Here is a 22,862-nt window from a genome sequence, read left to right as displayed (position 1 = left end):
AATTCTGCTCCAACTTGCAGTTGTCATTCACTAAGTTGCTATGGAAGCCTTTGCTTTTCTGCGCTCATCACTCACCGACCTCACAGGTAGTGTATCTGTGTAAAATATAAACTCCTTTTGTTATCCTTCTTGTTTGTGCCTCATAAAAAGAGTAATGGCTGCAAGTTTTCTAGGGAATGGGTTTCTAAATTCTATTCATTCAATTGAGTGAATAACTTTCCAAAGACTCTTATATCCATGACTCAGATGAGTGTTGTTTTGAAAGTGGTGCTCACTTACGATGCCATCAGTTACAGATCTTTTGGTTTACATCAGCCCGTCGCTGTCCTAGATTGTACCTTGAGCAGCATAGTAACACATAGTAGTAGTAACATAACACATTTACTGTGCCTGCTTGGTTATCTGTTTGATGTATGAAAGCTCTTTGTGCTTTACAAATAATTTAGAGCAATATTTTCACTTTAATTTTTACAATTTTTACAAGGTCAACTGAAGTGTCCTGACAGACACACACACAGTGTTTCACACACGCATACACATGCATTCACAAAACTCTCCCTCTCCCTTTATCTCTCTGTACGTTCTCCTTAGTATCTGATGTTTTGTCTAGTTCTTGACCAGGTGCCAGTGTATTGCACAGTTTTGAGAATGAAAGAACGAAATAGCTTGGTTCCCATGCAAGGCAAGTAGCGGCAGATTCAGAGGGGATGATCTACTCCAGTCACGTGCTGCCAGACTCTGCAGCGGCCTCTGGGGAGTTTCAGTTAGGCCCTTCATATCAACCCAGGCTGCCCCACCACATCCCTCAATCTGAGAGACAGGGGCATGAAGAAGTGGGATTAGCCCCCGGTCTGTTCTCTGGGCCTGAGGAGAATGCATTCTGCTGGCCTGTTTGATATACCCTAGTTTTCTCAGCCATGCCAGCCCTGCCCTTTCATATATTTGATTTGCTCTTTTCTCTTTTCCTGTTGTTGTCCTATATTTTGCTCTTTTTGTTGTCCTATATTTTACATGGGAATATTATGTCACCCTGTCTGATGATTACTGTCACAGTCAACTTATACGTGTGACTAATAGATTTTACAATAACAACATTTTTAATGGAGGATGTGACTAACATGCCTGAGATTGGCGAGCCAGGTACAGGAAGTAAGATATTCTGATAAATTCATGAGTTGCATAATGGGCTGCTGTCACCTGATTATATTCTCAGGAAATCTTTGTTTGTGAACTGGCAGTCACCATAGACTGCTACACAGTGCTTGCAAAGTAAACAAAAGGTGAATATGCGGGAACATTTGAGGATTGATAGGCTTACTGATTGTCATCAGTAAGCCTATCTAAAGTTAACCAGTGTTTTTCTCCTTCATTTCTACATGAAACATAGTCTGAATCTAGGTATGAGTGAGTATCTAATTTGAGATGCAGCTCTTGGTGTGTGTGTGTGTGTGTGTGTGTGTGTGTGTGTGTGTGTGTGTGTGTGTGTGTGTGTGTGTGTGTGTGTGTGTGTGTCCTTGCATGTGCACATGTTTATATGCATGCACACCGAAATGTACTGTAGGTCTTCCATACAAACAAACCCAATCTAAGTCCCTTATAAAAATGGAATTCTCAACTGCTTGTCAGATTCAATAGCGCCTTTATCCATCTTGGGTGACTCTTCACAAAATCACAATATCACATTCAGAAATTCATTTTGCTATTGCAGATGTTGCAGACAGTTGTTATTTATTGCTAGTGGTGAAGTATTGATAATGCTGACTTTTAACCTTCCAAAGCACTGGAAGTGAGCCTCACCCTTTAGCTGGTCAGTGGAATGGTAATTGTTTAAGGGGGCTAAAGAGCCATTAATCAGTGAGGATTAGTGGAGAGAGTAAGCATTTTGGAATGGCAATTCCTCTAGCCAAATTCCTGCACTATAGACTCCTGATAGACAGAGGTTCCTCAGGCTAACCCACAAGGACAATAGGGGATTTGACCACTTTCACAGGATTTGTCAACCCTTGTCCACCTTCATTGTGATCTTAGGCACATCACTGTTGTGGGTCTCTGTGGTCACAAAAAGTGGATTAAAGTAAGATCTGTGTGGTTTAAATCCAGATTTAGCTGGCTTGGTACCTGCTGGATAATACACTGTAATCACATTACTTTTCCCTGTAACAGAGTAAAATAAGGCATTATTGTTCTAATTTCAGTAATCACATTACAGATGCTGATCTAACAGATAGGTTGTTGCTTGCGTTACATTCTTTAGCCGTTTTAACCTCTTTATTGGCGTAATATCTATTGAAAGATTCCCCTCGTATTACCCTTCAAGTCAAGGTATAAATATCGGAATTACAGTAGAGTGACATGAAGGAACCAACAGAGTGGTAAATAACAACTCGGGAAGTCAGAATGTAATGCTGTAGGCTTAAAAACCTTAAAAGAAAGAGTTTGTGTCTGCCATTATTTACTTCTGCTGGTAATGTGGGCTTACGTTTACAATATTTATTGGCCCAATGAACGCAAGAAAACGCAAAAGTAATGTAATGATTAGTGTAAGCAATTACTTTTCTCTGGAGTAATAAGTAAAGTAATTCATTACTTTTAAGACAAGTAACAAGTAATATGTAATGTATTTTTTACCAATAACGACCCCAACACTGATAATAAGCATTTTACACAGTAGTGTAAAACAAATGTCACATGCAACGCTAAGGATCCAATTCCAAAGGTAAAATGCACAGTATCAGAATGGGATTTGTCAGTCAATGGATCATACTGAGCATTATGTAACAGCCCTAAATGCCCTTGCATTGCCTGAAATGATTTAGTGAATAGCACTGATTCGACTGGGGAAGAGGCTGAGCACCGCTTGTCTTAAAATATGTAGCAATAATGTCGATAGTTAGACACTCAGAAACAAGAGCAAGCTCTTTTTTTCAAGAGTGATTATTCAATTATATACCACTTTGGCTTTGTTCGCTGTCCCCGTGCTTTTGCTTCCACTGTTCCTCACCATTCCTTTTTTTCCTTCTTTTCTTTTTTCATTTCTTTTCCTTTTGCTTTTCTGCGGACTCCCTCATTATGTCATTCACACACCCATCCTTCCACACCCTCGCCCCCAATCACAGTTACCTTCTCCTCTGAGATTGAGTTATTACTTTCATTTGTCTGGCTCATCATATTGTTCCCTCTCCTCCCTCCCTCCCTCCCTCCCTCCCTGCATTTTTGTGGGCTACTTTTTCCCACACCGCTATCTCCAAGCTTGTCTTACATAGTTCTGGTTGCACTGACAGCCTGTCTTTTTCATTCTGCATCAGTCTGATAACATGTATAACAAGCACGCTAATTAAGGTATCACTGAACTGGCCCGATATAGTTTCCTAGTATCTATTGTGTCCATGATACTATAATTAATTAGAAATCCAAGTTGTCATCAGTGAAATATTCTCATATAATGCTCTCCAGTATGGTCAGATCAGATAAGAAATTGACGACTATCTGAAGTGGGCAGTGCTCTATTTGTCTTTGAAATATTTTAGTGTGTGTGTATGTGTGTGAAACAGGCAGGAGGAGGTTCACAGGAGGAGGTTCACAGGAGGAGGTTCACCTCCTCCTGTGGCCTTGGTGTCTCAGGCAGGCACCGTACCGCAGATGTGTTTTACAGAGAATATAATAATAGTCTGTCAGTGTGAACAGGGACTGTACAGTATGGCCCTGTAAATGTAAGCCATTACTTTTAGACGCTAAGGATTCATTACATTGTCAAAGCAGTGTACAGTGTGCACTGCAGTGTACACCTAAATCATGTCCACAAGGGCTGTTTTTATGCCCCAAAAAAGGGAAACAGTAATGCTTTACTCCTCCCAACTGTCCTATGCCAAAACTTTAAACATTACAGATTTCTACCCAATGGATGTAAAGAAGACTTTGTATAACCTTTCAAAAACACAGGAATTAGAGGTTTTGTGACATTTCTTCAATTATCAGGGACTGGTTGACATAAATTAATTGTCATTTGTAGTCCATGCTGATAATGTTACAGGGTTTAAAGCTAAAGCTGTGGCCCTTAACCCCATTTGTGCTCAGCTTCAGCAGAGGCCATATCTCCGGCAGCATCAACATTCCCTACAGCACAGCGTTCGGCCCTGACGGCGAGCTGGTGCAGTGTCCTGCGACAGGAATCCTGCAGAACTTCAGAGGTCGGGTCATCGTGGTCATCAGCCACGCCATGAAGAGCGCCGCTATGGTGAGACAGCAGCCACACACACACACACACACCTGCGTATATCAGTGTGTTTCAATGTTGAATAGCTCTGGTCTGGAGTCTGCTTGTGTGCTCTCATATCAACACCTACGAATAGACACACGGCACCACAATATTTCACAATATACTGTAGTGTGAAATTATGCCGAGCTGTCAGTTCAAGATGCATGACTGAGCTAGTTGGCACTTTGCAGGCTTCGGCAAGAAACAGTGACTCATCTTCCCACACTGACATACTATGGAAGATGTGCCTTATATAGTGTGGAGATGTAGCCTACTGTGTACAGTGTCCTGGATTTTGGTCTCAGCCCAGCCTCAGTTACCTGGTTTATAATTGCAAGCTTCAGTTGTTCAAGGGACCCATTCTGTCTCTGTGTGTAGGTTTTTGCATTTCACAGTTTGCTTGGATTATCACTTGATGCAAATGAATGCTTGTTTTTTCTGCCAATAATCTGAAAATTGCAAGGAAATTGGCAAGATTTAGTCTTAATTTCCAGGCAAACTGCAAGGATTAGCTAAATCTGAAAGCCAGATGAAAAGTTTGTAAAAACGTTTATAAAAACTGCAGAAAAGCAAGGAGTTGATTCTGGATAAGTACAGATAGAGGTCAAAATTGCAAGTCTTTGTTGGCTTTGCTGATAGATATTGATTTTTTTGTAAAAATGTTGCAAGCACATAATCACATTTTCCCGGAGAGAAAATGTTTCCACTCAGTACTTTTCTAAATGACCACTGGATGGTCAGAATCTGGTGCTAGAACAATATACTCATAATGGACCATACAACAAATGCCTTCATCAGCTTACTACTATGAGATGAAAACAAAATAGCTACAGGAATAGCTACAGGAAATCATAGAAAACTAACAATGTGGGCAGCATCAGTTTTTTCTAGCACACCTAACAATCTTTATACAGAATATCCTCACAGGAATACTTGCCTTATCTATTTTTAACTATAAGAACCATTCCAGAAAAATCGGAGAAGGTTAAAAGCTCTGAAATCCACTTTTCTCTGAGTTTTTCATGGAATGGCCGTTTGTGTCCTGGGTGGGGGTCAGGTCAGGGTCAGATCACCTCCTCTAAACCCCTCTGATCACTGACTGGATCTGCCTGCCTCACCCCCAGCATCAGGAGATCAGCCATGTCATCATGGGTGAGCTGCCAGAGACGGAGTATAATGAAATCATTTTAATATTCGGCCATGCCAGGATTTTTTTTGCGGGATGTTTTGTAATATCGTTATCGCTACTCGCTACTTAATTTCGCAATTCTTACAAGTTATCACACGGAGCGTCATTTTTACTCAAAAAAGCAATCATTACAGTTTTACCACAGCTCTTAAACCACAGGCCAACAAGCAGCAATAACCAGAGCGTTCCACTTTCATCTTTAATATGCAATTTTCCCCAATTTATGAAATGTTCCTTAATAAAACAAAATTGTTTACATGTTCTGCAAATTACATCACAAAAATGAATATTTCCAATCACAAAACAGCAGTGCCGCATTCTGGAGGATGTTAATCGGGGGAGTTTAGGGTATGAAGTAAGATTTACCCAGCAGTATCATTCTGTCTTTTTCCCCACTGGCTATGTAATGGCACACAGTAAGCCAAGAGATGAGTTTATAAAGTAGACAGACAAATGTTCTTTCCTGTTAAACAAGATGTTTGATGTGTCCTGTATGATTGACCTATTGGAGGCATAATAGATAGTCGGGCAAAGGCTGGCAGACAGGAAGATATTCAGACAGATGGGCAATCAGACAATCAGGCAATCAATGTGAGTGAGTGAAGTTGAAGGCCAAATGCAATGGTAATGAATGAGTCACATCCCCATCAACACAGGTTTATGGCTTTATTGTCACCTTTATATCAGTGGAAGACTTCTCATGTTTACTTGGAAGATTTATTTTCAACTTGAGCGTAAGATAATGCATCATGACCCTGGGATCTACTCAAACCATTGTAATTATTATAAAAAGTGAATGAAAATGGGTGCAAATTGGCATATTGGGTATTTTTTTAATTCCTACAACGCTGACTTTTGAAGATAAGAGGTTTTTGCAGGACACTGACAATAGCTGAAACAGCATATTGCATGAATCTTTCTGTTTGACATTTCGGTGGACAAAAATAACTTTAAGTCTGCCTCAGCATTACACAACAGAGCTATATTGATGATTATACTCATATAAAATTCCTCTTTTTGTGCTCTCTTTGGAATAAATTAGCCGAACTTATATTTAAAAACTCAGCAGGGATATCGCTCCAGGCTACATCCCGATTTAGAAAAATGTGTCCTCCTTCCATATGTTGGAAAGAGAAAGGGGAAAAAGAGAAAAATATAAAAAGTTCTCCTTAATTGTAGAGAGAGTCCTACATTTTATTGTCAGTGAGCAGCAGCAAGAGGCCTGTTTCTAACCAGGTTGGAAGAACTGTGGTTTAGCATGATAGGCTGATGGGGAATTTACCTGCAGAGAGACTGGGAAGAAAATTTTAAGTTGTTTATGGTTCATATATTCATGAAGTCAGCAAACGGTCATAGCTCCACAACAAATCGTGGCTTTTTATGCCTTTAAAGTTTTGCAGAGTAATCACTATGTAGAATTATGCAGTGCTTTATGCTAAAGCGCCGTGCAAAATAAGTATTGTCACACATGCATTAATATGCGATGAGCATTTTTAGAAAACATTTGTAGTTCTTCATACAGCATGACCGGTTAGCATCGACTTGCGTTTATCTCATGGGCGTAGGAAGCAGTTGGCCATTGGGGGGGACAGATTTGACTACTGGGTTTCTGTGAAACGGTGAAACTGCAATCCATATTTTACAATACAAAAAAAATATGATTTTTCCATGCAAGACCACCAACACAAGCTAACAAAATTGATTGATTTACTGATAGATAAATACATAGATACATATATAGATGAATGAATGAGTGCATAAATAAATTGCATAAATATTATTATCTATTGAACATTTTAAATGTTAAATGACTCGTATTTCGGCTGCATGCCTTCATCAGGGAGTATAAGTAACACACACAATCACACGTGTACATAGTAAAGAACGTAGAAAGGAACATAAAATGTTGATGGGGATGGCAGTCAGCACTAACACAATGGTAGAATGTTATTCGAACATGGTGAACCAAACCTGCAAGAAGTCGATGTGTTACAGAAAACAAATGAAGTCAATTTCTTCATTCAAGCCTGGGTATCGGGTGGCTTTTAATTGAAAATCCAAAAGCTTTCACATTTCATTAAAAACATTATTGCCAAAGAGCATCTTCCAGTCACTGCTCAGATATGATGTTTCATGTGTACCCAGTATCTTTCTCTGCTTTCTTTGTGCTAACCGACTTTTAAACGTCTTTTAAAGCCCCAATCCGCGATTGCAGCTGAGAGCAGGTGCCTTGTGGCTGAGCAAGGAATTACAACAACACACTTGTTTTGGTTCGCTGTTTGCTCTGAAGACCCTCCCACACACACACATACACACACTCTATTCATCTCCAAGTTGAGTCTAACAGCAGAAGGTCCTTCTTGGCTTCATGAGAGGATGTCAGGACAGGTAGCTATGTAATATTATTTTCACTGTCTATCTCTCTATATCACAATTTTTAATCTTCGAGGGGGTTCCTGTGGTGTTGAGTCCCTAAAAGTCCTCCACTGCAATCAGCATAACGGTGGCTAAGTTAGCCTGCCTCAGACTTGAGTATGTTCAGATAGTAGTTTACACAGTATAGTACCTTCGCATAACATATCAAGAGAGAAAGTTACCATCAGCCACATGCTGCAAAATATTTGGCTGTGGTGTACGTGCTGTTTGTGGAGGCTAACGTTACCTAACCCCAGCCACTGTTGGCTGATTCTCTCGAGGTAAAGCGTCTTGTTTAGCTTTGAGTAGCTGTGTTGAAAGCAGTTGTTTTGAAACCACGCTCCACAGAGCATGATTTTGTGACGTGTCCACCAGTGTCAACATGCTGCTGAATACTTTACCACTACCAAAAAGATAACAGATCACTGTGTGTGTGTGTGTGTGTGTGTGTCTCATTGCATGTTTGCACTATAAACAAATTAGAAATTTTAATAAAAATATATTTGAAAAATAAATGTTTGCACTATATGCTTCACATCACCTGCATCCTAGTTGAATAGTATAGTATTGCATAGTATAGTTAGTCTCTTCATCAAGCAGGCAGCTAAACTTGTGTGCTGACTGTGTTGTCAGGATTAGTTAGTTACTGCGAAAGCCGCACCTCAAAGTCCAACAACAACAACAAAAATAATACAGAGAGCTGGAGCGACGATCGGGGCGATGAGGCTGCTGTACAGCGATCGCAGATTAGGCCTTTAAATCATAAATATTTTTTCATTATTTGTTATACCATTGTTTTTTAATCAATCAATTTGTTTGATGTCAGTTCTCTCTGAATGCTACATATAAGAGTGCCATGATAGCTAAGAAAGAAGCCAAAACATTTCTGCAATATGAGTGGCATGCAGCACCATGCAGCATGGATTACCCTTAAGATGTTAAATGATCTTAATGTGTGAACAAAACCATTGACCAGCTGTAAAGCCAGATCATCAATGCCCGAATTAGTTTCCTCTCTTTCCTAGGAGGCTCACCGACACATTTCCTAAATGTTAATGACAGTGCTGGGCCTCCTTGGTGTCAAGACCAGACTTGTTTGAGAGCTGTACTGAAATTCGCCGTGTCATATTTCAAGATGTTATGTGTCGTACTTCTTAGTGCCATAGATCCTATTTGATCTTATAGTGGGAGTCTTGTCACATCGTTCTTTTCTATTCTCAGTCAAGCGGTGGTTTATCTCCTAATAATGACATTTGTTAATACTTCTCTTCTTCTAACCGTACACCATGCTGCAACAAAGGTGTGAGAGGAAAGGTTTAACGTTTTGCCACAGTTGCGTTAAGACATGATTTGGAAACCCTTCTGCTCCATGGAGAGCCGCTTCAGCCAGATTCTTTAGTTCTTATCATGTGTGTATAATTTCTTTCTTTTCTCAGAATAATACATGTCATGGATTGTCTACCAACTATTAAATTGACAGCATAACAAAAGTACTCAGCAGGAGATTTTGAAAAACTCCTGTAGGGTTTTAGAAGAATTGCAGGGATTGTTGTATGACCTGCAAATGCGGAACTCTGCTTTCTGACTCCTCATTGGGCCGTTATTATGGTTCTGTGGAAACGGATGATTCCTCAATCAATTTCGATGGGGAAACTGTGATTTCCCCTTGTTCTGTTGACCTCTTGCAACAAATTGTCAGTCTTAAGATTTGCATGCCTAACAAAATGAGAATGAAAATTCCATGGTTTATTAGATTAGATTCTTTCTTTCTTTTTGTACAGATTTATAAGCACACAGAGCACTGAATACTCTGGCTTAGATGGAAATGGACCTTCAATAGTTTGCAAGTTACTGTGTCCCTTGTTTTTAAAGAGTATAAAAGAAATCCCCCCAGAGGTCACGAGAGAATAGAATAGCGATTACATTCATCATGTTCTACACAATAAGTGGACAAATCTAAGTAAAAACATTGAGAAGATCAAAGGTAAGATGCATTACTGATGGTTTTTATCAGATATGCTTTTCAGCCCTTAGCAGACCCCCCCATGCTCTAGACCTGGCCTTTAGTTGTTCCAGTGATCGGGACTAAGAGTCGTGGGGTCACGGTCCTCGTCTTTGGAGCAGCCTGACACAAGACCTGTCCAACTCTTCAAAAGTAATGTTAGCTAACATAAACATAGCAACACCTTTTTAGCCCTATGTTTCACATGAGGTCTTAATATCCAAATAATCATTGTGTTTTGTGTTGTAATTTATCCCTACACATGGTGTTTTAATTTTCTTATTATTGTTTTTATTGTTATGCATTGTTAAGGTATTTTATTGTTATGCATTATTCAAATAATATTTTCCATTTTCCATTAAAGTTTTCCCAGGGAGCATTTTTTGGTTTACTATTGAAAAAAACAGTGATCTAGTAGAACAACTTTGAATATCACTATCAGCAGCAGATTCATTCTATATTTAGAAAACAACTGACAGCTCTGTATTACAATAAAATGATAGGAATTATCTGTAGACTATGAATAAGGGTGAACTACCAGGCAGTGAATCAGAAAAGGTAGCAATTACAGTGAATCCTTTTTGGAGGGAAAATATGTTTTTTTTTAAATGTAATTTATTTTATTCATATTTTGTTAGGAATATGCATCTCAGGTCAAGTCTTAACTGTTTTCCGTTATACATTGCATGACACAATTTCATTTCATGTATATGGTGGAATGTTGCAACCAGATGGAAATGTTTCCTAATCAAATTGCAGCACGTCAAACTGCGTTTAATGTGTTGCCATCAAAGGTCACTTAAATTGTGCAACACTAGACTGGGATGTTACATGTGGCTTTGCACACAAGGCATATGAAAACATGCTCAAAACAGTGGCCACAGCAATGTGAACGATCCAGAGGAGGAAAAATACGGTAAAAAAGAAAAGAGAAATAAAGGTGTGTTACTTTTATAGGTGCTATCCGTCATGACACGGCTGTGGGACATGAAGGGATAAATTTGAACACAGATTGTAAGAATTTGCTTGGATGCAAGATCTGCTATTCTGCTGATGGCCTCAATTTTTTTCTTTTTTTTTTTTTGCAACCTTTAGTGATAGTAGGAATGTATGGGTTTTCCAAGTGAATGTATCATCAGTGAGTGCACCAATGAAGAGTTTAAACCTGGTCAAATGTAAAAGAATGCGTATTAATATTATTAATTGGATTGATGCCACCATTATTTGACAGTAACACCCTGTATTAACTTTTCATGTACTGAGAAATCATATCAATAAGGTGTGTCAGAGAATATTTGAACGTCATTAGGACTTTCTCAAGTTTGGGTGTAGTTATTATGTAACAATGTTATTTCCCAAATGATGATAAACTCATGGGAAAGCCCTGAGGGGTGATGAGTATCTGGAGATTGAATTTGGAAACAGGTTCAATCCAAAACAATGGAAAGATTTATTTCTGTGCCTTCTGTTTTTTTTCCACTTTGCCTCTTCCCAGTTTGCAACCCACCTGGTCAAGGTAAACTTCCCGCGGGTTTGTATCCTGGATGGAGGGATCAACAAGATGAAGCCCACTGGACTCCTGACTGTCCCATCGCCCCAGATCTGATCCCATGACTCAGCTTTCGGTGGAACTCTGAACTTCACATGAAAAAAAGGGAATAGAGGAAACACCCTCTGTTTTTTTTCTGATATTAGTGGAAAGAAATAATTGAATCATTCTATGTAGATGTGTGTTTTTTTGTTATGTTTTTTATTCAACCTGATCTGACGTATGGTTCGGATCACCGTCTTGCAATGGCCATAAAATAAAAAACTGCATCCAAGTGCTAATCCTCTTTTTACGCCCAGTTTTATTAGTTCACTGACTATAAAGGACAGTTTATCAAAGATGTGACAAGTAATAATAAAGATGTAAAGCTGCCGCATTGACGTCGTAATTAGATTATTACACAAAAGCTTTACAAAATCTACCTGCTTGTTGTCATTGGATTATTGTTTTATGCTTTTCTGTCGTAACATGAGGATGAATGGATCAGTTATTTTCTGTGGAACTTTGTGAGATTCTATTGTACTAGCGTCTCATTGATAATGTAAGCTTCCTGTGACCAATACAAACAAAGTTTCTTCTGCATGTGAGCCGGCCTGTTCACGGTCAGTTTACTCACCAGAATACTGTGTGTTAGCGTGAGTGAGAACACAGTCAACACTGGTTTGTGCATTTGGTGATTTCATAACTAGGATTTGTGTTGTTTACATGTCATTGTTTAACCTTGTAACTTGCACAGTAGAGCCTGATGAAAACAAACATGTGTGCATAAAAATCATGTGGTCAAGCTGAATTTATATTTAAAATGAATAAACTTGTCATTTACAATTGAATAAACTGAGCAAATCTTATACTCATCCTTATTAAACATTTAATTAAAGCTGTGGTTTAATTACATGCTGTGCTGCCTTGCGTCATCGATGCCATCTTTCATCACTATTGCAGATGCAGGTGCAGTAACTGTCTGAATTTGTGCATTCCATTATTGCAGATAAGATCATTGCGGTTGTCATTCACAAGTTGTTTAGCACTTCCCCCACCACTGCCATGGGTGACACACCCACAAAGCTGCATGTATAAAAAGAAAAGCAAGCAGTGAGGATTAATGTTATTTTAGGAACTTGTCTGGGTCCCACAAACCAAGGTAAGAGAGATGCTGCTGGGAATAATCTCAATTGGTAGCACTTGGACAAAAACATTCTTATTAGGAATAATACATGTGGAAGTGTTTGTGTTCGGTTTAGTTGCACATCAATCTAATCTGTCGGTTTATTCCTTTATTCCTCTAGCAACACCCTTTATATTACCTACTATAATACCTTTTGCTTTGTTCTTTCCTGATGTCCTCCTCCGTTGTAATGCATTGCCATTTCAACATTTAATGACCCAAAATGTCTTAATTATACCTGTATCTTAAAGGTCTTGTGCAATGAGGTTTATACAGTGAGTGACAGATACTTTTATCAGTGCACTCACTCTGTATGAGTATGGCTATTAAAATGCTCTATGCTCCTCACAAGGATTCATCTGCTCCCCAGAGTGAAATGGTGAATTATAAAGTGACTGTGACCACTGCAGTGCGTGTTAAGGCCACCACTTTCAACAATGTCTTCATAAAGCTGGTGGGCACGGATGGGGAGAGCAGCCGCACGTGGCTCGCCAGCCTCAAGGGAGCTGCTACCTTCTACGTAGGAGCAGTGAGTCTGGAATATTCCTCTATATGTTTAAATGTATAGAATGCATATTATGCATATTATGAATTTAAGCTGTATACACTGCTGTATAGACGTCAGGCCATTAATTCAGCTATCTAGCAAATATCCCAGTGTTGGTATGCTAACTGATAAGACATTGTTCTTGGCAAAATCAACTCTTTGCTATTAAATATGTCTTTCTCTCCATCTCTTCACTTAGTGTGAATTTATTCCGAGCCTCTCTCTGATTCTTCCTTTTCCTCTACTCAGGTGTCTAACTTTTACGTGTCCTGCCCTACTTCCCTCGGCAAACTGGTGCTGATAGAGATAGACAAAAAGCCCCTCCTCTTGTTCCCAGAGGATTCCTGGTTCCCCTCCAAGGTGGAAGTCAGGACCCCAGAGGGAGACACCTACCACTTTCCCATCTACCGCTGGATCACTGACAGCGATGTTAAGCTGTTCAGAGAGGGCACAGGTTTATGGAACTTTACTTTTTTGCTATGCTGTACTGTGTACACTTTTGTTGACCACTGAATATATAAATGAAAGACAGATTCCATTATATAAGGTTGTAATGAGGCTGGAGGAAATTCTTGCCTACATGTATCAACAGTTTTAAACCTTTTTTTTTCTATTTTTTTGTTCTCAGCTCTACGAGTCTTTGACGACAGTCATCATCTTGGCAGGTATAGCAGGGAGAAGGAGCTGAAGCTAAGAGAGGAGGAGTATGGGTGAGAGCAGCATCACGAGTTTACACATATTGTAGCATTATTTTCTTCACAGCGAATGTGTGCCCAAACCTCCATATAATCCATTATATAATACTGTTATGCAATGGTTTATTATACTCTATGTAAATTATGCCATGACATTGTAATTACATATGAATATTTGTCAAATAGTATATTATGCTGCTTGCATACTATAATTTGACATTGCAGATCTATGGCTGGTGCCCAAACTGTCCCTTGTCCTTCACCAATCTACTCTTCTCTATTCTTCCATAGCTGGGATGTGTATGCGGAGGGGATACCCCACAACATAAAAGCGGACAGTCCTCTTGATCTGCCCAGTGAGGTCCACTTCTCCTTCACCAAGACTACAGAGTTTCTATACACTGCATCTACAGGGTGAATTCATCAAATCAGTTTCTCAAATATTACCTAAGAACTCAAACGTCCCTGTAATACTACCAGATGTCAAGATATTTGTAAGAATAGCCCAGATAACCATCCACTTTGAGAACTGTATTCAGAAGATAAAGAGCGAGAATATTATACCTGTGATTGCTGACTCAGCAATCACACAATAAGGTTGAATGAGTAAATGTCCTGTTGTTATTTTTATTTTTATTTTTTTGTGGCATCAAAATAGTGATCCTTATTGTTTGCATTCCCTAGGCTGACAGAGCTGAAACTGAAGGGACTGTCTGACTGCAAGAAGAATTGGACTGATATTGATGCTATTAACCGAGTCTTCTGCTGCAAAAGGACTAAGATATCAGGTACTGTGCTATCAGGGTTGGGTAGTAACAGAATACTTGCATTATAGCCTACTCAAAATCCAAGAAAATGTAACTGTATTCCATTATGTTAAGTTAAAAAAATGCGCTCTGATTACAGATTCTTGTGAAAAATTCGAGGGTTACATCTGGGAATACTTTTAACACTAGCAAGGCTGTGGGCTAACATAACAGGATGTTGACATTTTAAATGAAATCTGAAGGTCTATGGAGGTCTGTGTATTTTCTGGTTCAATGCTGGCTTCTGACGTTCAGGGATGTCATTACAACAACAAATCAAAATAGACACAAGCCCCTCCCCTCATTTACCATAGAGTCTTTACAACACAGAGACAGTAAGCTTCCATACGTAGATACTCATAGTCACAACTTGTATGCAGAACACGTTGAAATGGACATCAACAATAAAAAACTGCAAACTAAGTAATGGGACTGGATCTGACAGCATTTCGCTATCTGAGAGCATCTGAGTTCTGAGATTATTCTCATAATTCTCATTCTCATAATTTTGACTTTAAACTCAAAATTCTAACTTTATTCTCAGTTTAAGTTTAAAGTCAGAAATATGAGAATAAAGTCATAATTCTGAGATTCTGACATTATTCTTACAATTCTGCCTTTTTTTACAATTTTTTTTTTTTAGAATTGTAAAAAATCTTTTTTTTACAATTCTGACTTTTTTTTACAATTCTGACTTTTAATCTCAGAATGTCAGAATTCAAATTTTAAACTCAGATATCACATATTTTGATGTTTTTTGCCAATAAGCAAGGCAAAAACAAATTTCACAAAAACACATTTTTGAATGTGGCCTTGGCCTTAGCCTACATTCTCTCTACAAGCTGCGTGGAGGCGTTAGCCATAACAACAAGGCTAACATTAAGCACAATAACAAAATATTTAATCTAAAAACATGTAGAATTTTTTCTAGCCAGATTAGCTAACATATTCAGTAACGGCATAGCTGTTAATTACAAGCCACTTATTGTTGCTATTGGTTAGCTAGAAGGCAAAAGGTAAACCAGTAATACTGATGCTAGCTAGCTCCCAGGCTAACAAGTTGCTGCTACTGCCCCATCTCCCCTAGGGGGTGTGTCAGTAACGATCAAGCAGCGCAGTGCAATTTTGGTTTCGAGTAGTATCATGATTTGCACTTAATCACATTTAAAAAATAATAATAATAATTTCCAGGATTATTCAAAAAAATAAATATCACTATATAAGTGGACATCAGGGATGCACTAAGAATAAAAGTGAAGAAAAAAAAAAAATGGCATGGTGCATTAGTGGGGAGGGACAGAGACAATCCATTAAGACAGAATGCTTATCCAGCAAGCTATCATTTGTCTTATGTACAGTGACTATAAACAATCTCTGTGTGCATAATTGACATTAGCCCATTGGTTTTGTGGTGCTGTTACGCAATTCAGCCATGAAAGATTTCAAAACGCAACTCAAGCCATGAAGCCAAACTCAATTCAGTTGTGATAAACACAGCTTGCTGAGAAACTGACATTGAGTCAGTTGTTTCTTTTGACTAGGACTATAAAGCCTGATTACTAACTGACCATGGTGAGCCCTCTTCACCCTCCAACACGTTCTCTTTTCAGTTGCTCATGCATCACCGTTAAGTTCAGTTTTGCACAATTTGCAGCAAACTTTTATTTGAGGACTTCAGTGTGAATTACTGCCATGCTTTAGAAGATTTGAGTTGTTGTGTTTGTGCCAGACTATGGACCTTTGATTCACGAAAATAGAACCCAGTGTAACACCATTTTTACTAATTTTTCTTGTTCCGCGTGCAGTGTAGGTTATAGTTAGGCTAAAAATAGCCTGAAGTTCTATGCTCAGGGAAGGTGAAACTCTGTTTTTTTCCAGACTATGTCCAAGAAAACTGGAGGGACGATGCTTTTTTTGGCTACCAGTTTCTAAATGGTGTCAATCCCATGATGATCAAACGTTGCTCAGTCCTTCCTGATAACTTCCCCGTCACTGATGACATGGTCTTCCTCCATGGTAGCCACAGCTTAGCAGAAGAAATGCAGGTATCTTTGTCTTATACTCGTCAAATAAATTGTATCTATCAACAGTTACAGTTTGGCCCAGCTGACGCTACACATGTCAAATCAGTCTCGATGCTAGAACCATGTTTTATGTCTTCACATGTTAAATTTGCATCTTACCTGTTGCATCTTCACTGTGTAAATATATTCTCCTCATTGTATGTGTTGCGAGTCAAATCATTTCTCATCCTCACCAAATGCCTTAAAGGAGTATTGTGAAGCATGATAATTATTCTAACATTTCAAAACAGAAAGGCAACATATTCCTGTGTGACTACAACCGTTTGGATGGAGTGAAGACAAACGTCATCAATGATAAGAAGCAGCACCTGATGGCTCCCCTCGTCCTGCTCCACCAGACTCCTGACAATAAACTGATGCCCATTGCCATTCAGGTGAGACTAACGTTGTTTATTTTATTTTTTTGTTTGATACTCCATAGGAGTATTTGTTTGATACTCCTAAAACAAAAACAAACAAAAACGAAAAATCTGCTAAGCAGATCAAACCAACAGTAAATGTCTTATCATAATCAAAAATCAAAAATACAGAAAATTCTTGGAAAAGTGTTGTTGACCAGTACTTGAACGGGTTGTGTATAATGCCTTTATTTATTGAATGAATTATCTGTACTCCTCTCTTGTCCTGTAGTTGAAACAGAAACCAGCAGATGACAACCCGATCTTTTTTCCTACTGACTCTGAGTATGACTGGTTGCTGGCCAAGATATTTGTGCGAAGTGCAGAGTTCAGTGAGCACCAGCTTAATGTTCACCTGCTGCGCACTCACCTGCTGGCTGAGGTTTTTTCAGTCTCACTGCTGCGCAACCTGCCCATGGTGCATCCCCTCTACAAGGTAACTGGATAGGAATGTACTGCCCTTTATTTAAGTATAGTTTTATTTTTCTCATTTTTGCTTTTTTCTGTTTTTTACTTTTTACTGTTTGTCGCCCCTGTTGAGAACCATTGTGTTTTTAGTGTCTATATTATTGTACGTGTTTCACACTTTGTATGGTAAATGGTAAAAAAGCAGCTTCAAGACTTCTGACTTTGCAAAACATGTAATTCTAAGTAGTGTTATTAACAGAATTCCCTGTTTCCCTTAGCTCCTCATTCCTCACACTCGCTACACTCTACAGATCAACTTCTTAGCCAGACTTCTGCTTATATCAAAGAATGGAGTTTTCACTGAGGTAGGAAATTACCAACACAATAACATCATTTTTGATAAGAACTATTTGTCTCAAACTATATTTGTCACACATTTGATTTGTTTCCTAGTTTGCAGCTTCTGGAGGAGAGGGGATGTTCACGATCCTGAAGAGATCGCTGTCCTCACTGACCTACAGCTCCCTCTGCATACCAGACGACATCGCTGAGCGTGGGCTGGAGTCTGTGCCAAACTTCTACTACAGGGATGATGGACTCAGGCTGTGGGACATCATCCACAGGTACTGCAGGCACTTTCCACAGCATTGTCCTGTCTTACACGCTAGGCTGTGTCGCATTGCATTACGTTTATTTATATGGTATTGGTGCAAAGTCCTTTTTTTTGTGATGTGTGCCTGTCCAGGAGCTGTATACTGCACAATAATCTGGTGTATGTGCCATAAGAGTAACACCTTACATTTTCCTTCTTCTGGTGCATTAACCTGTGCATTAACCTGTGGGAAAGTAGTGTAACTGTACAACAACACTATATTAGTAGTTCATCAAAATCCTTACAACACATACGTGTTGATTGGTTATGTGCCTACATTAAACTTTCACCACTGAAATAAGAAATGTACCACTCAGTAATGAACTTAGTTTCATAGAAAGATATTTAGTGATGTAGCAATGAATAATTTTGGGTAGCCATCTGGACATCTTGGGAGACAAAATTGGTATGGAAACACTTGGTCAAATTTGTTTTCTAAGTTACTTATCACCTTTGCTCTTAATGAGACACACTACAACATAATTTCAGTTAAGAAAAAAATGGGAAATTTTGGGACCTCATTCAACAATTTTCTGTCAGCTGCTGGAGTTCCTTTTTGCTTGTACATATTTTAGTGCATAATGTTTGCACATATTGTAATTATATTGTATTGTGTATTTTCAGTACTTTTGCAGTGGGTAAGACACATGTTAATACACTGGAATAATGACATTGTAAAGTAATGTATAGCCACCATAAGTTCCCAGCTTACTCTGTGAAGCCCTGGGCTCTGGTTTGGAAGTTTTCTCTTCCATTTTACTCTGAGAAGCATCAGGGATTGCCCCGTGTATGCCCCTGTACATGCATGTCACACATACATAGCATGAAACCAGGCATTCCATTCATACAACCAGCTGTTTGTATTCTTCACAAACCCAGCCAAAGACAAAAAGTACAAGTATAACAATTCCAGCTGGCCAATCAAATGCCATTCGAGGGTTTTGTGGAGTAAAAAATTCCACACTTTGGACAGTATGTGTCTCAGGTGAGGTCGATGTGCACAGCACTTACTGGTCTGACAGTAGAGACTTCAATACAGGGCTTTTCAAAGACATTTGTCCTATGTGTTGCTTTCCCTTTCCCTCCTCAGGGAAAGAGGGTTACGTTCATAACCTTATTTCATACATAAAACCAAGCAAACAAACAACTGAAACCCCAGCAGTAATTTTCCATCTGAAGTACTGTTCATAAGGCTTAGGTCAGCTCAGCTGGCCTGCACAGAGGTTGCACCTCTGCCTTAATGGGATTGCTCGAGAACAGAGCATGAAACTTGATGGGAAAGCAACCTGGAAATGCAAAAGTGGGATTAGGGGGTAAATTCCATTCCAGCGATGTCATCCCTAAACCCTGCTGCCTGCTGAGGTAATTGATGCCCGGGGCACCCCACTGTGTATGGAACACTCAGTCGATCTTTCAAACAAATTCCCTGCCCGTTCTTCTCTTCTATAACTTCCGGAATAAAATGTACAATCTTTTTTACAATGTTAATGCTAATATTAGCTGTAATGTTATGAAGGCTACAAGGTGTGATTGGTTTGAGCTGTACTTATGAAGCATCCTGTTAGTTCAGGCAGGACACGGAAGTCACGCGTTGCTTGTTATCTATTAACTGATTGCTGTGCACACCTATCAGAATCCAATCTCATAACAAGGTGGTCTTTTTAAATGACCTCCTCCTACACTGATTCTTGCTACACAACTGTTGTACCCAATCTGCTTCTTGGTAAAGCTTCACCTCCACCTCCCCAGCCTCCACCTGCTATAGTCTTGCATGAATATGTAGAGGGAAAAGAGGATGGGGCCTCGAAGTGAGCCCTGTGGGACCCCACAGGTGATGTCTGCTGAGGAAGATAATGAATTCCTTTTATGACAGAGGGGGATGTATTGAAAAGAAAGGATCTGAGATACCCACTGCTTAAGGTGGTCAATTAAAATTGTGTGGTCCACTGTGTCAGATGTTGCACTAAGGTCTAAAAGGAGTCAAATCGAGCATTCCCCAGCACCTGCTGTTAAAAGGAGGTCATTAGATTATTTTATGAAAGGCTGTCTCGGTGCTACAGTATGTAGTGGTCTATAACCTGATTGTATTTTCTCTAACATGTTGTATTTAAAACACAAATTAAGTAGGATGTTCTGGTGTTTGTTATAGGTTTGTTGAGGGAGTGTTTGGTCATTACTACAAGAGTAACAATGAGGTCCAGCAAGACTCTGAACTGCAGAGGTGGATTCAGGATATCTTTGTCCATGGCTTCCTCTCCCAAGCATGCCCAGGTGAGCTTGAATGATGTTTTACATATTAACATATAATTAGTTCTCTTGCATACTTCTTCTTCTTCTTCTTCTTCTTCTTCTTCTTCTTCTTATTGTTATTATTTTTCTGTGCGTTTTTTTGCTCACCTATAACTTGAAAACCGTTCATGCTACACATACCATTCTTATATCAAAATGTGCAGAATTCTTTTCAAATTATTAAAATGTGCATATATTTGCATATTTAATGAGTTATTGCAGATTTAGAGTTTTTTTTCATAATCATAACATTTATAGTTTATGAGTTATAAAATACATGCATGTCTATGGCCTTCCATCCGCTTCCATGATATTAACTCAGCCACTGTATACAGTAGAAACTCCATTCAAATTTCAAAATGCTCACTGCGGCATACTGATCAACTGTTCATAAGCTAATAATGATGACATGTGTAGTTTATGAGTTATAAAATACATGGCTGTCTATGGCCTTCCATCCACTTCCATGATATTTATAACTCAGCCACTGTATACAGTTGAAACTCCATTTAAATTTCATAATGCTCAGTATGGCATACTGACCAACTGTTCATAAGATCATAATGATGACATGTTTAGTTTATGAGTTATAAAATACATGAGTGTCTATGGCCTTCCATCCGCTACCATGATATTTATAACTCAGCCACTGTATACAGTAGAAACTCCATTTAAATTTCAAAATGGTCACCACGTCAGCTTACAGCAATCACACGCATTTTCTTCAGGAAATGCTTTTCTAGTTCATATTATATTCCCATTAATGAAATATATTTATCATTCTTTACTGAGTTATCTAAACACCTTTAATTCATGTAATTAATTCTCTCTGTTCCTCAGGAATTCCCCAGAGTTTTGGCACTGTGGCTGAGTTGGTGAAGTTTGTCACCATGGTGATTTTCACTGGCTCAGCCCAGCACTCTGCTGTCAACACTGGACAGGTGTGTCCTTGTAATTTATAGGCATGATGAATTATAATGTTTTTATTACTGTGGGATGATAGGTATTGTCGTTTTCTCTGAATTGGGACATCCTTAAAATAACATAAGTTAAAAGCAAATTGCATTTAACTCAGATGTATATTTTGCTAACATGTAATCGCTATAGGACCGTCAGTAATACTAATAACAATTTGATCCAAAAGTCAACAGCATGTTCAAGGTTCCAGGGCTTCAAATAATCAGTATCAATCACTCATCCATCACTCATTTATTCATTATAGTATGACTACGGTGGTTGGATGCCCAACACTCCCATCTCCTTGCAACGCGCTCCACCAACCACCAAGGGCTCATCAAGTGAGAGCACCATGCTGCAGACATTCCCCGACGTCAACACAACAGTTCAGGGCATGGCCACCATGTGGCTGCTCAGCAAGCAGTCCTCTGACTTCGTAAGTATACTAAGTAGTTTCATATGATATGACACTGCAGCCAAAATACGAATTACATCTTTGAAAAACCCCTGCTCACTTCCTGGAACTGTATGTTATATTACATAGAATACAGACTGGATTAACCTTTAAATCAGGAAAAAAAATCTTGTATGTTTGTTTTTAATTTATCCATTTTAACATAATGTTGAATCTCACCAGGTCGCTCTTGGCCAGTACCCAGAAGAGCATTTCAGCGAGGAGATTCCCCGCAAATTGATAAAGGATTTCCAAGAAGAACTTGACGTTTTAAGTGCAAGTATCAAAGACAGAAACGAGAGTCTGGACGTCCCATACACATACATGGACCCAACGGAGGTGGAAAATAGTGTAGCCATTTGAGTATGGCAAGGTGTGACTTCCTTCCTGACATTGGGAAGGTCTCTTGCTTTTTTCCTGTGGGTTGTTCTGCTCCAGATGGTCCTTCAATCTTTCAACTTTAAAGCCACTTACTTTGCAGCCAATCAAAGTATAAGAACAGGGCTGAAAAGTTTTCAAGGAAGCTGTCACTAAAGCTCTTTTAGTGACGGCTGCTAACAAAAAACTTAGATCATAGATGATGTATTGATGTATTGTTGTGATGCATGTTTCTCTTTAATTTTCAAACTTTCTTAGCTTCTTTTCTGAATATAGGAACTTCCATTATAATAGTGAAGATCATAGTGACAACATTGCTAAAAAAGAATCATTCAAATGAGTGTAAAGTTGCTAAAGAAATTTATGTGACATGTTTAACATTTTGATATCAAGTCTCTGGAGTAAAGCTCCAGCAATTTATGAAAGTAATAGCAGTCAATGTAAAAAGTATATTAACCACATATAAAATGAATAAAATAAATTTTAAAGCAACATTTTGAATATTTATTGCCTACATTGCTTTTCAGTTTCAACACAGAATTCACCATCTTCATCAGATTACTTTGGGCTTCCCACAAGGTTCCATTTTAAACCCCATATTCTCTCTGTACAGTACAAA

At 38.8% G+C, this 22,862-nt stretch overlaps 2 protein-coding genes across 3 annotated transcripts in view; both read left to right on the top strand.

Moving 5' to 3' along the window:
• LOC139661682 (TBC domain-containing protein kinase-like protein) overlaps positions 1–12,270 on the top strand; it is a 46,165-nt gene extending 33,895 nt beyond the window's left edge. The window contains exons 25-26 of the mRNA XM_071540212.1: positions 4,075–4,234; positions 11,357–12,270. Of these exons, the coding sequence (XP_071396313.1) occupies positions 4,075–4,234; positions 11,357–11,467 (271 nt within the window). The 3' untranslated portion in view covers positions 11,468–12,270. The remainder of the gene's footprint in view (positions 1–4,074; positions 4,235–11,356) is intronic.
• Positions 12,271–12,502: 232 nt separating this feature from the next.
• Positions 12,503–22,729, top strand: LOC139661683 (arachidonate 12-lipoxygenase, 12R-type-like). 2 transcript variants are annotated; one of them, XM_071540214.1, is made up of 15 exons: positions 12,503–12,551; positions 12,946–13,104; positions 13,372–13,576; positions 13,751–13,832; positions 14,109–14,231; positions 14,502–14,605; positions 16,502–16,668; positions 16,938–17,081; positions 17,338–17,541; positions 17,792–17,878; positions 17,967–18,136; positions 20,315–20,436; positions 21,295–21,395; positions 21,677–21,847; positions 22,049–22,729. In XM_071540214.1, exons 2-15 carry the CDS (start codon positions 12,952–12,954, stop codon positions 22,226–22,228), a joined length of 2,013 nt encoding a protein of 670 aa, XP_071396315.1. In that variant the 5' UTR covers positions 12,503–12,551; positions 12,946–12,951; the 3' UTR covers positions 22,229–22,729. The 2 variants fall into 2 exon arrangements, with proteins under 2 accessions (XP_071396315.1, XP_071396314.1); XM_071540213.1 differs by having other exon boundaries at positions 12,527–12,551; positions 12,928–13,104.
• Positions 22,730–22,862: the final 133 nt, after the last annotated feature.

This window comes from Centroberyx affinis, unplaced genomic scaffold (genome assembly GCF_046629955.1).
Source record: "Centroberyx affinis isolate AG114_WGS23_722 - 3 ecotype Tasmania unplaced genomic scaffold, CSIRO-AGI_Caff_v1 ptg003583l_1, whole genome shotgun sequence".
Classification (NCBI taxonomy): domain Eukaryota; kingdom Metazoa; phylum Chordata; class Actinopteri; order Beryciformes; family Berycidae; genus Centroberyx; species Centroberyx affinis.
The sequence above is the reverse complement of the archived record's forward strand: the minus strand, read 5'-3'. Positions and strand labels throughout refer to the sequence as shown.